This window comes from Bipolaris zeicola, assembly GCF_000523435.1.
Source record: "Bipolaris zeicola 26-R-13 unplaced genomic scaffold scaffold_196, whole genome shotgun sequence".
Lineage (NCBI taxonomy): Eukaryota > Fungi > Ascomycota > Dothideomycetes > Pleosporales > Pleosporaceae > Bipolaris > Bipolaris zeicola.
In genome coordinates, this window is record NW_006912245.1 from 32420 (window position 1) to 48327 (window position 15908).

General features: G+C 50.4%; 7 protein-coding genes across 7 annotated transcripts; 3 read left to right on the forward strand and 4 right to left on the reverse strand.

Moving 5' to 3' along the window:
• Positions 1-80: 80 nt before the first annotated feature.
• Positions 81-2306, reverse strand: COCCADRAFT_105840 (uncharacterized protein; the record flags this gene model as incomplete). The annotated part of the gene is made up of 3 exons (XM_007717799.1): positions 81-1047; positions 1099-2106; positions 2170-2306. 3 exons carry the CDS (start codon positions 2304-2306, stop codon positions 81-83), a joined length of 2112 nt encoding a protein of 703 aa, XP_007715989.1.
• A 287-nt stretch (positions 2307-2593) lies between these two features.
• On the reverse strand, positions 2594-3761 carry COCCADRAFT_105855 (uncharacterized protein; the record flags this gene model as incomplete). Its single annotated transcript, XM_007717800.1, has 2 exons — positions 2594-3552; positions 3641-3761. 2 exons carry the CDS (start codon positions 3759-3761, stop codon positions 2594-2596), a joined length of 1080 nt encoding a protein of 359 aa, XP_007715990.1.
• An 826-nt stretch (positions 3762-4587) lies between these two features.
• COCCADRAFT_39961 (uncharacterized protein) lies at positions 4588-6395 on the forward strand (the record flags this gene model as incomplete). The annotated part of the gene is made up of 2 exons (XM_007717801.1): positions 4588-5089; positions 5143-6395. The coding sequence occupies 2 exons, from the start codon at positions 4588-4590 to the stop codon at positions 6393-6395; spliced, it is 1755 nt and encodes a 584-aa protein (XP_007715991.1).
• Positions 6396-7247: 852 nt separating this feature from the next.
• Positions 7248-8291, forward strand: COCCADRAFT_105853 (carbohydrate esterase family 4 protein; the record flags this gene model as incomplete). Its single annotated transcript, XM_007717802.1, has 2 exons — positions 7248-7385; positions 7440-8291. 2 exons carry the CDS (start codon positions 7248-7250, stop codon positions 8289-8291), a joined length of 990 nt encoding a protein of 329 aa, XP_007715992.1.
• A 233-nt stretch (positions 8292-8524) lies between these two features.
• On the reverse strand, positions 8525-10636 carry COCCADRAFT_105857 (uncharacterized protein; the record flags this gene model as incomplete). The annotated part of the gene is made up of 3 exons (XM_007717803.1): positions 8525-9619; positions 9673-9996; positions 10043-10636. The coding sequence occupies 3 exons, from the start codon at positions 10634-10636 to the stop codon at positions 8525-8527; spliced, it is 2013 nt and encodes a 670-aa protein (XP_007715993.1).
• A 148-nt stretch (positions 10637-10784) lies between these two features.
• COCCADRAFT_105831 (uncharacterized protein) lies at positions 10785-11127 on the reverse strand (the record flags this gene model as incomplete). The annotated part of the gene is made up of 2 exons (XM_007717804.1): positions 10785-10889; positions 10942-11127. The coding sequence occupies 2 exons, from the start codon at positions 11125-11127 to the stop codon at positions 10785-10787; spliced, it is 291 nt and encodes a 96-aa protein (XP_007715994.1).
• Positions 11128-11716: 589 nt separating this feature from the next.
• Positions 11717-15642, forward strand: COCCADRAFT_39964 (uncharacterized protein; the record flags this gene model as incomplete). Its single annotated transcript, XM_007717805.1, has 7 exons — positions 11717-11980; positions 12033-12133; positions 12182-13063; positions 13126-13624; positions 14237-14471; positions 14522-15420; positions 15475-15642. The coding sequence occupies 7 exons, from the start codon at positions 11717-11719 to the stop codon at positions 15640-15642; spliced, it is 3048 nt and encodes a 1015-aa protein (XP_007715995.1).
• Between the last annotated feature and the right edge of the window lie 266 nt (positions 15643-15908).

Sequence of the window (15908 nt, forward strand, 5' to 3'; positions counted from 1 at the left end):
GCGCAGCCCTTCATATTTGTGACAAGAGTGGGCTGAGCATGCTATGATTCGTACAAAATCGTCCTTAGCTACCCTCATACTTAGACATATTCCCTGTCGGCATAACTCTGGATCATGCCTTTGGTAGTTGCCTCATACTCGACAAGTTCTACCTTGCCGTCTTTCTCGACCGTGTTGGCTTGCACGAATACCTTGCGTGGCGTCTTCTTTCTCAACACAGCTGGTCTAACCATGTTCTCGTAGAAAGGCTCTACGCTTGTGATTTCATCATACATGCGCTTCGCAGCAGCCACGTCTGCGGTAGCCTTATAAATATGCAGCTTCTGAAGGTAGTCGTCCACGGCTGGTCGGCCAAGATCAAGAATGCGATCCCGCTCAAGGCGAATCGTAAGGTCTGAAAGGTCCTCTTTCTCCCATTCAAGTTGGCAGAATTCAACACCCGCGTTGAGGAAGGTTCGCAGGATCGAGAAGCGGGCTTGCATGTGTGCCTGTCCCCACTTTCTACTCTTAGGATCCCAGAACTCCAGGGCAGCGATACCGGCACGTGCCATCTGGAGATATGCTATGTACAGGACATCACCAGCCGGGCTGTTCATGTCCACTTTGCCATCGCCGAATCCGAATAGCTGCAGTATGGGGAACTCGCAAGATAACGCCATGGCGACGCACTCAGCGCGACATTCCTCATACGACGCAGCCATGGAACCAAAAGTTGAGCCCCATGTCTGGCCAGGTTTGTACCAAGTTTTGATTGGCTGGCCACTAAGAGGCGATATGGGTGGGTTCGCCTTGTCAAAGTTGAAGACGCCAGGCTCCGTCTCCTGAAGCAGTTTGCCACAACCATGGCCGAGCAGCTCATGGAGTCCGACCTGGACCTCGAAAGCTGGATCCCGGTATTTTTGATACGTTTCTAGATCACGTTCCTTGATAAAGGGAATGGGCTCGTTTGGTGCTTTCGCTGAGAGGATATTTCCCAATGACACGTTCTTGAAGCCAAAGTTTTGCCGAATGTCATCGTAGTTGGGGATGTTGATACCGGCAGGAATACTGTTGGTGTTAGCAAATGCAGTATCAATGCTAGGAGAGTCGATCACTTACCCGCTGCCAGCAAATGTCAGGACCTCGAGCGAGGTAAAGTCTGGGCTCAAGAACTTGTCCTTCTCGAATGACTTGTCCCATGGCAGAAGTGGGATGTACTGTGGCGCACTCTCTACCAGCTTTCCAAATGCACGTGTCCGTTCCTTGTTGACCATGGCGACGAAACCTTCCCATTCGCCACGGATACCGTGAGGGTCGCGATAGGTTTCTATGAAGCCAATATCTGATTCGACCTGGGGTCCTTTATCTTGTACCCACGCCATCTGGCTCTTTTTGAAAGCCTGCAGTGAGCCAGTACGGAAGCTCTTGGAATACTGTTCCATCATCTCGATCTGGTGTTCGTTGGCCGCATACTTCTTGGCCTCCTCAATGTGATGGGCAATGGTGTCCATCTCCTTTGAATAGTCTCCAAAGACGAGCGCGACCTTTGTTCCATCGTCCATTGTCCATTCGCTTTCCTTCAAATCGCGCTGCTCTGCCGGGGGGTTATCGAGCGCCGAAGCAATGAGGACTTGATAGCCATTGTCCGTCTTCCTGACTCTGGTATTTTCTGGGAGAAGGCCCTTGCCCTCGAGGAAGTCACTGACTTTGGATATCTCCTCGTTTGTGATGTTGGGACTGTCAGGGTAGTATGCTGAGATGTGCCCTGCACCCGGATAGCCCAGGTGCAGCTTTCCGACATCATCGCCTGCGTATATCGAGTCTTTGATCTTTTCGTATAGGGCTAGCGTATCTTTGGAGACGGTGGCGAGGGCCTTGAGCTGGCGGGGCGGGAGTCGGGGCACAAACTTGGAGTCACCAAAGGACCTGTAGTTGCCCATGTTGCCGAGGAACTGGGCCGCGTAGTTGAGGTATGCATCGATGTCCTCTTGCGAGAGGCCGGATTCCTTGGCAACAGCAGCATAGTCGCCCTTTGTGTGTTTATGCAGGGCAACAATGAAGTCGTAGATGTACTCCGATTCGGGCGAGACTTGGCGAAGGACGACGCGCGATCCGGCGAAGCAGGCGCTGTGATAGGCGCCAGTTGGTTAGCCACGAAGCAATGAATTCGTATTCTGGGGTGTATATTACATGGAGAGATGGTGGGCATAGAGCTTCTCCTTGTCGCTCAATGCCTCAAAGTGGGGCTTGATGGCCAAGGGCACAATGGCAGGCGGGTTGTCGGCCAGGTGCTGCTTAAGCGTCTCAGCCTCTATGGTGGTCGACATGGCGACTGTGACTGGATGCTTTAGGATGTGACGGGGAATTGAGATGATGGCTCTGCAGTTGAGTGTGTATGAAGCTGTACATACACACGTTGTTGTCGATTGACGGGCCGATGGGCGAGGGGGAGCTGATGCAGGGAGGCTGCACTAACTTTGGCGGGGTAGCTAGGCTGCATTCCTGCCACTATCATCCTTGTCACAGTCAGCATCATCTCGACCTTATGTTCACCTTCAGCTTTTCTTCATGGAAAACGTCAGATTTCAACTTCAATATATTATAAATTAACTATTTACACCTTGGCCGTAGCCTGGAGATACTGCTGACTGTGTGGGTAGTCGACGTAGCCGACGGGTGTCTTTGGCGTGTAAAAGACACTGCGGTCGTATTTTGTCAGTGGCACGCTCTCCTTGACCCGGAACACGAGGTCCGGGTTGGCCACAAAGTATCGTCCAAACGCAATAATCACATCGTATCCTTTGTACGTCTCGTCTACCGCGTGCTTCGCTGAGTCTGGAAGGAATCCTCCTGCAAGCACCACAGGCGTCGCGTTGTTCCACTGTTCAATCATCCAGCTTACAGTCTTTTGTCCCCCGCATTCAGAGTCGTCGTTACCCGTAATGCGAGCTTCAATGAGATGGAGGTATGCGAGGCCAAAAGGTTTCAACTCTTCCAGCACATGACTGAACGTTGGCTCCGGCTCGTCCATCAACATAGCATTGAAGTCGCTGTATGGGCTCAGACGCACTGCGGTTTTCTCAGCACCAACTGCAGCCGCCACCGCCTTCGTTACCTCTAAAAGAAATCGCGATCGCTTTTCGATACTCCCTCCCCACCCGTCCGTTCGCTGGTTACATGTCGATTGCAGGAACTGATCTGGCAGATAGCCGTTCGCACCGTGTATCTCAACGCCATCGAAACCGGCAGCAATGGCATTCTTTGCTGCTGTCGAGTATTCCCCTATTGTTCCCCAGATCATCTCTTCTGTCATTTCCTCTGGTGTTTCATGTTCCGGACTGATTGGAACGGCGCTTGAAGAAATCATCCTCAAGCCGTTTTCCTTGATAACGTCTGGATTGGCGGTCCGGCCTTGGTGCCAAAGCTGACAATATATTGTGCATCCCTTGGCGTGTACTGCGCTCGTGATATCTTTCCAGGCGGTAACCTGATCCTCCGACCAGATGCCTGGTGCGTTGCGACTACTGATAGCATTTTTCGAGATAATGACGGCTTCGCTGATTATAAGAGTACCTGGCACACATGCTCTTTGCTCATAGTACTCTATGACATATTGTCAACAACTTGTCTTCATAAAGAGCAGCAGCGGTATATCCCCTACCTTTGTTGAGCGATGATGCTTTGTGCTCGTCGTCCATACGGTAGCGAGTCAATGGCGCCATGGCTATACGATGGTCTAGCCTGGCGGACCCTACCGTCAACGGTTGGAAAAGGCGCGACATGTTGGTTTTTGACACTGGCACAGCTACAAATTGATCAAGTGCCCTCATTTACTGCGAGCGAATCGCTCCATTATATCCCTCTGCTGCTATCAGACAAGCGCGCCTGGGACCATGGCCAGCCAAACATTTTCTGGCCCGTTCTTGAGAAAAACTTTACACTCCTCCAAATCGCTGGGGTTGTTCTCGGCAGACAACGCCCAAACTCATTTCTGGCATGTTACAAATCCGCTCGTGATGCCGAAAACTCGGCGTAACCCCTATCGAGTTAAGATGTGCTTCTGGAGCGTTGGATCCACGATGACGACAAACATTGCCATGTGGGTCTAGCACACATCGGCTCAAAATGTGCCGAAAGCGTGGTCGAAGCCACGCTATCATTACCCCACTCTCACTCGCATCGATCACAGTCGTCTCCACCATACACTTACGGAATCCAAGCATGTAACAGATCCTTCCAGCTGCAGTTTCTTCGGCTGTATCAGATTCGATTACCGACGTTTTTCCGAATGAAACGTAGTACCGAGCATACTCTGTTAAGGAAAAGGGCCGCCCCGCTCGGGAGGCTTCCGATGCCTACGTTGCTGTCAATATGCACGCTAGCCATCATGTCTGTACTCAGCGTCAGCTATTCACGTAGACTTCCTCCATAACTTGACATGTTTACCCAACGCGCAACAAGCCTAGAGCAAACATATATATGATGATGAGCGAACAGGCTGCCACTGATCAGATGAACTCGACATACCCCACCAAAAACGAAGACGCTCGAATTCCTAATGCGCCAGACGAGAACAGAGCCAATCAAGACGATCCATATTCCACGGGAATGCCTGTCTCCAACCATGGCAACACACCACTCGCACCAATGGCCAAACAAGACTCTGACGATGAAAGCGATGCGGCATCCATTGGAGGTCAGCGGAATACCATGACCTCTACTCAACTCAGGATCGCAATTCCAGCATTGTCGGTCTGTCTATTTGTCTCCTTCATCGACCAAACTAGTGTTTCAACCGCAACGCCTGCAATAGCTGTTGATCTAAATACTGGAACTGTAACCTCATGGATTGGCACATCGTTTCTGATAGCCTCAACAGCCTTCCAACTCATCAACGGTCGGCTTTCGGATATATTCGGTCGGAAAAACCTACTTCTCGTTAGCCTCATGCTCATGGCTTTGGGAGATCTCGGCTGCGGTTTCGCAAAAACGGCTGTACAGCTTTTTGTACTCCGTGCCATTGCGGGCATTGGCGGTGGTGGCATTAATAGTTTGGTTATGATCATCGTTAGTGACATTACCACCTTACAGAATCGTGGCAAGTATCAAGGTAGGATTTTATGCCAACTTGCAGCCATCGTGACCTACTAAATCCATTTTCAGGTTGGCTGGGTGCAGTTATCGCTCTGGGAAATGGCGCTGGTCCGTTCCTCGGTGGTGCTATAGTCGAAGGAGCCACATGGAGATGGGTGTTCTGGATCATACCCATCTTGACAATACCCACATCTTTGATCATCTTGTTCTTCTTGCCTTTGAAGCATCGATCCGGCGGCTATCTCAAAAAGATCAGGAAAATCGATTATGGTGGCATGGTGCTAAACATCGCATCGACGCTCCTCTTATTGGTACCCTTGTCCGGAGGTGGTGTTACTTACGCCTGGGCCTCTCCATTTTTCATTGCCTGCACTGTGATCGGCGCTGTGTTGGCAATTCTGTTTGTCCTCTACGAATGGAGGTTTGTGGCTCTCCCAATCATGCCACTTCGCCTCTATCGCGCCCCTCATGCTTGGGCACTCTATTTGCAAACCTTCCTCATCGGGCTCGCGTATTTTGGAAATTTCTTCTACCTCCCAATTTACTTCCAATCAGTCCTACGGTACTCACCTTTAGTATCTGGTGCCTTAATTCTACCAGTAGTCATCACCACTTCTCTGACATCCATCGCGTCTGGCCAGTACATGAACCGAGTCGGCAGTTACATGCATTGCGTCCTCGTTGGATTTACGCTTTGGACTCTTGGGAATGGGCTCACGCTACTTTTTGATCGGAACACCAGCCTGGCAGTGCTCATTGTCGCGCTCATTCTGGAAGGTGCGGGCATTGGCTTAGTGCTTCAGCCCACGCTCGTTGGTATGTACGCAAACGGTCGTAGCGAAGATCGTGCTGTTACAACAGGGCTGCGCAACTTTATTCGCACTATTGGTGGAGCGTTCGGTCTTGTCATTTCTGGAGTCATCCTGTCGAACACGCTCAGTCATCACTTGTCGCAAAGTGGCTTCGTGTCAGAAAGTCTGATGAGTCAGTTAACTTCCTCCACTTATAACCTCGATGGTTTTGGCCTCACAAAAACCCAACAAGATGTCGTTTTCAACGTCTACATGCTGGGTCTGCATTACATCTTCATCTTCTTTACAGTGTGCTCAGGCGTGAGCTTATCACTGACCTTTTGGGTTGGGAACACGAGTTTGAAAGCACCGAAGAAGATGGAAGAGGAAGAAGCGGTGGCAACAAGCGTAAATGGAGATGCGCTTGAGCAGACAGCCATCCATGGTGAAGAAGTTGAGAGCGAAGGGAATGCATCCAATGAGAAGGAAGCAAATATAGGCAGAGACACAAAGAACAAAAGCGCTTCATGAAGGCCAGCAAGGTCTTTCCCGATAAGAAATGTATGAACGACCTATTGTTTTAGTAGAAATATTGGAATACATCATGTATAGAACCTGATGACTTCATTGCTTGAAGTTTGGCGATCGTCCTCGAGTAATCTTAACACGGACTGCCTCCAAAACCAAAGTGAGAACCCCCGCACACATGACTTGACATGAGGATATTTTTTTACATTACAACTCCTTAATGTCTTAAATGAAACTGAGTGCAAGAACCCCGGTATTTACTTGGCGGCTGTTACTGTCAACGTAAAATGGTTCGGAGACGATAGGACTTCGCATCGAGACCATCCACTAGGGTACACAGAGGATTGATACCGGGCATATAGAAGACAAGTTTTCCTTAGTAATACAACGAACTGTTTCTTGTAGGATTTCCAGAGTTCCGAGTTCGGTAGGTTGCAGTGTGGCCCCACAAAAATCCATGTCTTATCAGCAACCCCAGATTGGTGTGCCCCAGCCGTCGCAACACCTCCCTTTCGGGGCAACTTTCTACTTGCGGATCTTTCCAAGCCGATAACTTTACATCCTCCTACGATAACATGATAACGTCACGGCCGACCCAGATCGCGGTCGTACGCTGGACGATCATCGTGAACGACAGCAGGGTATAGCATGCGATATGTTGCGTAACAACTTCACGGGTGAGAACAGCCGATGTTCCAGCTAGTATGCGATACGAAAAATGAGGGGTTGCTGGCTGCTATCAAGTACTTAGACTCACTGTGGGGAATCTGAAAAAGGATCGTGTGAATCAATATTTGGATACTCTCCTGTCTGCTTTCAAGATACCTCTGTAGTACCATTGTAACAACCATCATCATGCCTGAAGTTTACGCTGCACCACAAGAATACGCCTTTCCTCGGAATTTCAAAGGATATGGTGAAAAAGGACTTGAGGGGTTAAAATGGCCAAACGACGCGAAGATAGCCGTGTCTTTTGTCATCAACTATGAAGAGGTAAATCCAGAAACCCTGCTACTGCCACTTTACACACGCTAACTGATTAATCAGGGTGGCGAGCGTTCAGTGATGAAAGGAGACGGCATGTCTGAAATCAACCTCCGCGAATATCCCGCACAACCAAGGATCAACGAGCGCGACTACAGCGGCGAATCTGAATTCGAATATGGCTCACGCAGCGGCTGGTGGCGCATGTTCAAGCTCTTCAACGACTACAACATGAAATTCACCCTCTACGCCGTCGGCTCCGCCGTCGAAGAGCAGCCAGAAGCCGTCACGCGCTCTGTCGAAGAAGGCCACGACATCGCATCGCACGCCTACCGCTGGATCGACCACTCCAACCTCTCCGTCGAAGCCGAAAAGCAGCACATTAGAGACGGCATCACCGCGCTGAAGAAACTCGCGGGCTACGCCCCCAAAGGCTGGTACTACGGCCGGCCTTCCCCCCAAAGCCGCGCTTTGATCCCCCTTGTTTACGAAGAAATGGGCGAGGAACTCCTCTGGGCCAGCGATACTTACGCCGACGATCTCCCTTACTGGACCGATCTCCCGCACGAACGCAACAGCCCCAATCCAAAGGGCTGTCTCATGGTTCCTTACAGCTACGATTGCAACGACTTCAAATTCCACACCCAGGGCACGGGATTCCGCAGCCCAGGTGCCTTTTACGAGCACCTCCAGAACGCGTTCGATGTTTTGTATGAAGAGGGTGCGGCGGGCAAACCAAAGATGATGACGATTGGGCTGCATTGCAGGATCATCGGAAGGCCGGGACGGTTTAAGGCGTTGCAGGATTTTGTAAAGTATATTTCGGAGAAGGAGGGGGTTTGGGTTGCTACGCGGACGCAGATTGCGGAGGCGTTTAGGGAGCAGTTTCCCTATAAGAAGGGGGAGCTTGCATAGGTGTTTGTGGTATTTGAATAAAGTATTTTTGTGTTCATTATTGAGATTATATGGGAGGTATATATATAACTACATATATATATATATTCACTTAGTTGTGAACTGTAGACATGAATATAGCAATATTATCGATGGTCGTCCCTGTTGAGATGTTTATCTCCTACTATACATTCCGGATCTGAAAGTCCACAAGTGACACCTGTAGCCAGATACCTAACAACTCCATCCTCCATTCACCTATACCCCCCAAAATTCCACTGATTCATATCCACCATCCCCTCCCCATCCGTCTGCATCGCAGCATCCTGAATGGGATCCACGCCATAAAACCCAGGGCCCTCTTCCGCCGTCCAACTCACCTCCACATTCTGCATCTGCGCCTCCTCATCCCTCACCATCTCATTCCACATCCTCCAACCCTGCCAACCCCCCGGCGCCTCCTCATCAACCTCCATAAACGCCTCTTTAACCGCATCGGTAACCATGTGTGAGAGTGTCTGTTTACTCCCCCTCCTCCCTTCTGCCACCTCCTCATACCCCTTCCGTTGTTGCCCCAGCCCCTGCAAGCTCGGCTCCGCATCAACATCCAGCTGCAGTGGTCTCGCGCCGTTCGTTCTGAGCGCATTCGTAGCATTAACAACAGTCTTAAAAAGACTACCCGATAACGCATCGAAAATATCACGATACTTGACTGCGCCGGGCCACTTCTCACCGAAGATAGTCAAGATCTGTGAGCATGCGCGAGTCGCTTCGAGGACGTCGTAGGAGAACAAGGTGCGGTCGCGCCAGATGCAATATACGAGTGTTAGACCGGCTACGAAGCACGAGTGCAGCGATATCATGGTGTAAGTCAGCGTTCTGTTCTGGCTGAGTCGCTTGTACGCATTGCAGGCGCAGGCAGCGGAGCGGGCACACGTGATGAAGCGAGTGTCTGACGTATCGAGGGTGGGTAAGAAGACGGTGAAGAGGAAGAGCATTGCTTTGTGGTATTGGACGCCGTAGAAGTCGCGGGCGTCGAGGTAAGCGCTTTCCGGGTCGTACATCCAGGTTATCTTGTTTTCTTTTTTGGGGGTTTGCGGGCAGGTGCGGAGCCAGGTGTCGAGGTCGTTGCGGATGGAAGTCATTTTTTGGTCGAGTTTGGCGCGCTGTTCGAAGGTTCCGGCGAAGACGTCGCGGTCGACGCGGAAGACTGTTTTGTGGATTCGGGATTGGATTTGGTCGAGCTTGATGATGTGGATGAAGGGCTCGATGTTGGACCATTGGGTTTTGTGGGCTTCGGGGGCTTCTTGGTGTGTTAGAGTCCAGAATTCAGGGCTCGTGCTGGGGAGCTTAAGGAAGAAGTCAGTCAAGGTTTCCTTATAATGCTTAGTTGTTAGCATACCTCGACATTAATGTCCCGATCAGCAATGGCAAATGCGCGGCCAAGCACGATACTAGTCACTCGGTCGAGACAGTAACACGACCAAAACGCTCGACGTCGAATCTCAGCATCTCTCGCTTGTTCAGGGGAGTACACTACACTTCTCTTTCTGTGCAAGCCCATCTCTATGCAGACGGACGTCGCATATCGGATCTGAGACCAGGCGCCTGCTCCGTATGGAGACCGCTGTCCATGTACTCCAAGCAGTATAAGAAATTGAACAGTTGCGAGGTTGTGCTGAGCTAATATGTAATCCATTGGTTCTGTCGCGGCAGCAAGGTGACTCTAAAACCGGTAAGAATAATACATTGCTTATACTCGTTTGACTTACATCAGAATCCACCCCACATGGCTTCTGTGTCAATGACAGGAAGCGAGCTGTAATGGCGTACATGAGATGAAAGATACTGCGCTCAATGATAGACAGAGCACCTTGAACATACTGCTTCTCGAAGAGTTTTGTATAGACCACGCGGTCTAGTAATGGCCAACGTGTATGTATCCGTTCGAAGAAAACATCAAAAAGCACTAGTGCCTGCTGTCGCTCGGGGAAATCGATGATATGGTCATCCGAATGCGCAGACTCAGGAGGTGGAGGTGGTCTCGCAGCCGTGGGAGTTTGAGTCGTCTGGTTAGCATGCTGGCCGGCTGCTCTCTTGCCAGAACTCCGAAAGATTGAAGATTGTATGATGCGAGCAATGGTAGCGCCAGAGCTTGAACCAACATAGTAGGGTTCGGGGGTCGTATCGGTAGTTCCTGAAGCGCATAGAGAGAGGTAGGCTACGCCGTCAACAAGTGAAGTTCTATCTTCACCTTCGAGTTCATCCGAGAAATAATCGTCTCGTGATTCACGACGTGCTTCATTTGACTGGAACTGGGGGACCGATGGCTCCTCAGTAGTTGTAGGAGGCATAACATGCACCATATCCGAGCCATTGTCATAATGATCAGAAGCATGGTCTGGAAGACGAGCCTCCAAAAACGCAATGCGTTCTTCCAAGGCAGTTATATAACTGACTAGTTAGTCAGATACCCAACACGCACATATTCAAGAAAGCATTTGGGAAAAGGACCTACGCCGACTTGCCACCAGGGTATTGGGGCCGCAGGGTTCTCTCGTATGCACAAGCTACACCAGCTCGTTCGCACGACCTGCATACTGGACGCGCGCCGTCGCACTGCAAGAGGCTTAGTCAAGAGGTACTGTTGTGAAACCCTCAAATGACGTACTCGTTGCTTTCTTCGCTTGCATCTCTTGCAGGCCAAGGCGACTCGAGGCTTCCTCGCTGCAGAGGGCTGCGCGCCTACACTTGTACCATTTGATGGGACCTCAGTAGCAGTAGTAGAGGATGCAGGTATCTGATCGTCGGCTGATCCAGAGGGGCTCAGTAGGCTCTCTGCGTAGGATTGCGACATGACCTTTTCGGGTTGAAATTACCACAGTGTGTAGTAGTCGAGAGCCCTGGAATCATCGTCCCCAACCTCGCACTACGTACTTCGGATGCATTACGCCTTTCACGTGCGAAGATCGCTCAGGGTAAACGGCATACACAAGCCGAAGTGTGCCTTATCGTGATTCCTTCCAGAGTGGGCAAGATAAGTCGTCATGTGATCTTATCTCGGCTGCAGTCTTCCTCTTGGTCACGGAGACTGTTGACCAGATCGGTAACGCTGACGTTCGCTACCACAACGACGTCGCGTGTTTACACTGTATTCCTATCTCAGCCCCTGTCCTTTATCGCATCTTGGGAGGCTTGGACGCAGCTCGCGCATCTGGGGCAACATGTTACATCGGCTGAAAATGCGCCGATGGAGGCGACGACAAGGGGGTCTGGCCAGTTCTAACTCACCATTGGTGTGTCTGGACTGCGTGAACCATCTGGAGTCGGAACAAGGTTAATCAGCTCGACATATGAGCGGCTGTGATCCATAGATGTAAGGATGAGGGCGGACTGCTTTTTGCGAATAGTCAGGCTTGTCTGTTCAGACTACGACTGAATCCACCATGGGCAAATTCGAAATGCCAACGAAGCGGCGGATGGCGGCACCTTTCCAGTCAAAAGAAGCTTTTGTCGGCTTTCTCCGGGCTCCTCGAGTCAATGATGGTCATGTTCCTATCGGAGACGAGAGATGGTCGAATAAAGATCTCGAGCCGACACCAGTCGAACAGAGGACTTGGACTTGGTACAGTCTGCCTCTGTACTGGTTTTCTAACAAATTCTCCCTTGTCGGCTGGAATACTGGCTCTTCACTTGTAGCCGTTGGCCTGGTATGGTATCCGGCAAGACTACTCATAGGACGCAGACTGATAGCGTATGTAGACATGGCAGACATCCTTCGCATCAGCATGCATCGGCTCTTTACTCGCGGCTATAGTTGTCGTTTTGATGGCTCGTCCGGGCGTTAAATACCATATCGGATTGTAAGTAATAATCTCATATGCATTTCTACTTTAGCTTACCATGCGCAGTCCCGTCCTTGCACGCTCTGTTATGGGCATATATGGCTCCTACTTCTTCATCTTCATCCGAGCCATTGTCTGCATTATCTGGTACGGCATCCAGACCTTTTATGCCGGCAACCTCTTATCCGTGATGCTACGCTGCATCTTTGGCAGTTCCTGGGAAACCCTCCCGAACACGCTTTCGCCGGGTGCCGCCGTGACATCGAGGCAGCTGCTGACCTTCTTCATGGCTTGGCTGATGGAATTCCCTTTTATGTGGGTTCATCCGACCCGGATCCACTACGTTTTCACCGTCAAGGGAATCATCATGCCTGTTGCAGCCTTTGCAGTTTTCGGCTGGTGCATGGCGAATGGCGGCGGACTTAATTCTATGGATCTCGCCCACAAGACAAGTACAGCTTCCTCTTCTATTCCTATGGGTTGGAGTATCATGGCTGGTATCAACACCATCTTCGGTGCACTGTCGCCCATGCTTGTGAATCAGCCCGATCTTGCCCGCTACTGCAAGAAGCCCCGCGACGCAGGTTATCTCCAGGGTGTCAGTGTGTTCGTCTCTGCTATCATCGTCTTTTTCCTCGGCATGGCTTCGACAACATCAATGCAATCAGCGTACGGCGTAGCGTACTGGAACATTTGGGATCTCTTTGACGCTATTCTCGACCATCACTTTGGCGCTGGTGCACGCGCAGCAATCTTCTTCGCCTCGTTGGCATTCTACTTTGGAGTTTTCGCAACAAACTTTGGAGCGAATTCCATTCCTTTTGGTTCGGATATGACTGGCCTTTTCCCCAAATGGCTCACTATCCGCAGAGGACAAATACTGTGTGCTCTTCTTGGGGTCGTTGTGCAGCCATGGCAACTCATGGCTAATGCGTCTGCTTTTCTTAGGTAAGATCGCTACAGAAATTGCTAGTCTGCTGCAAAAGAAAATGAAACTGACGATTGAACAGCTTCCTTGGATCTTACAACATCTTCATGGCTCCTCTATGCGCCGTCTTGATTGTCGATTACTTCATTGTGCGCAAGGGCAACGTCCACGTTCCGTCGTGCTACGACGGCAGAAAAACAGGCCTATACTGGTTCTGGTCTGGAATCAACTGGTGTGGAGTAGTCGCCTGGATACTAGGGACCACCATGGGTATCCCAGGTCTCATCGGCCAATACCAGCCGCAGATCATTTCGATGGCCGCACAGAACATGTACCGTATGGGATGGATTTTGACCTTTACCGTTGCGGCGACGGTTTATTACGTCACGTTTCTCTTCATCAAGCCACGCGTATTTCCTGTTGGGCGCGAGAGCACATCGTTTGAGTGGGAATGGTTGGGCAACGATGGCCGTGAGGGGTTTTTCGAGGGAGAGGGAGATCGTGGAGAGATTTACGTTGCTGCTACACCGCCCATGACGGATGCAGGGGATGACATTGAGATTGGAGGCAAATCGCCGAAGGTGAATTATTGAGCTGTAGCGAGGAACTCTGTTAGCAATACTGTATGTTGCGTAATGGTATTATCAAACATCGCAAATGATATTTTGTCCAAAACTACATCCATCCACTTTATGCATAACTATCCAAATCATTCCATTACATACCTTCTTGCTCCATCGTTAGAAGCAGCTTCGTACCCAATACTTTTGCTCCACAGAAGACTCCAAATCGTCTCCACTGCGATGCTTCCATATCTGGTAGAAGGAAAGTTGGAGGTGTGCGTTCGGAATACAATCGTCCGATAAGCGGGACGACCGTTATCGGCCGTCATCACACTTGTACTACCACTAACGCCTCGATAGGGAAACCCGCACGTTGTGACTGGCGGGCGACATGGTGTATCTGACAGCTGCCTATCATACTAAGCGGAGCACTTGGGCCGATAATAGTTTCGGCACCACTTCCTTTAGTATACGTTTGCTGCGCATAGATGTATTGTTTAGAAGGGAAGAAGGGAAATCGTTCTGTCACATCTTAACATCCAAAGTCTATGCTTCCTTGTAATTGAAAGCTGATATTGTGGCCTGAGATATAGCGATACGGTCAACAACATGAGTTCCGAACTCTACCAGCTGACAGCCACGGAAGCGGCAAAGAAAATCCAGCAAGGCGAAGTCACGGTAGAAGAATACGCAAAGTCGCTCTTGAAGCGCATCGAGGCGCGGGACGAGGCTGTCAAGGCATGGGCGTATCTCAATCCCGAATATGTGATTGAGCAGGCAAAAGCACTAGATGCTGTTCCAAAAGATGAGCGCGGCCCTTTGCACGGTGTTGCAATTGCTGTTAAGGATGTGATTTACACAAAAGGTGAGTTCAATCTCAATCTATTTCGCTAGACCTTGGCTGATGATGTGTAGATATGCCGACGCAATTCAATTCACCAATATATGCCAATGACGCACCAAAAGTAGATGCCGGATCCATTGCCATACTGCGCAATTCCGGTGCGCTTATATTCGGAAAGACAACAACGACTGAATTCGCTGCAACAACCACAGGCCCCAAGACGTGCAACCCACATGACCCGAATCGTACGCCTGGAGGTTCTTCATCGGGATCTGGAGCCGCGGTGGGCGACTTCCAAGCACCTATTGGTTTGGGTACGCAGACGGGCGGTAGCACTATCCGGCCCGGTTCGTACAATGGAATCTACGCTCTCAAGCCGACGTGGAATTCGATCACGCGCGAAGGACAGAAGATTTACTCGTTGATACTCGACACGCTTGGCCTCTACGCTCGTAGCGTAGCAGATCTAGAGCTCCTTGCCGACACTTTTGCAATTCACGATGATGCTCCAGTCCCATCGGATTTCACCGTCAAAGGAGCAAAGTTTGCGATTCTCAAAACCATGGTTTGGCCGCAGGTAGGACCGGGTACTGTCGCTGCCCTCGACAAAGCTGTTTCTCTACTACGTGCGCATGGAGCCGAAGTAGAGGAGATTTCGCTGCCAGAGTACCTCAATGATCTCCCATCATGGCATGCGACAGTGCTGAACTCGGATGGCCGGACAGCGTTTTTGCCTGAATACACAGTGGCCAAGGACAAGATTTCGGAGCAGCTAGTAGGACATGTGGAGAACAGCGGAAAGATTTCGCGCAAGGCACAGCTGGAAGCGTTTGATAAGATAGCGGCAGCAAGACCGGTGGTAGATGAGCTGCTTGAAAAGTATGCCGCAGTGCTGACGCCAAGTGTGCCTGATGAGGCGCCACTGGGTATTGAGAAGACTGGAAGCGCATCATTTTGTTTGATATGGACGGTAAGTTGTGTTCCTGCACTCTAGCTAGAAGAGTTGTTATTGATCTAGAGACAGGCACTGCATACACCTGTGGTCAATGTGCCGGGCTTCAAGGGGCAGAATGGCATGCCGATTGGGATCTCGCTCGTGGCACCGCGGTACCATGACAGACGGTTACTGGCAGTAAGTAAGGAAGTCGGAAAGATATTCGAGGCTGAGGGTGGATGGCAACGGTTGGTATAGGTAGTAGCTAAATTAATTTAGTATGTAAACAAATAGTTAGAGTCTCTACCTATAAATATTGGCTGCTGAGATTTGTCCCCAAGGTTTTGAGATTTGTCCCCAAGATGAGATTTGTCCCCAACGCTAGCTATATCTTCACTAGTGCCAAGTATATTACAGTATTCTATTCTTTTAGGCATAGGCACTTGTGAAGGGGGCTGCACTTAATCACGCATATTGCTAGACCTATTGCCTACTAACACCGTCGTTTCTTACGTGGGCCAAGG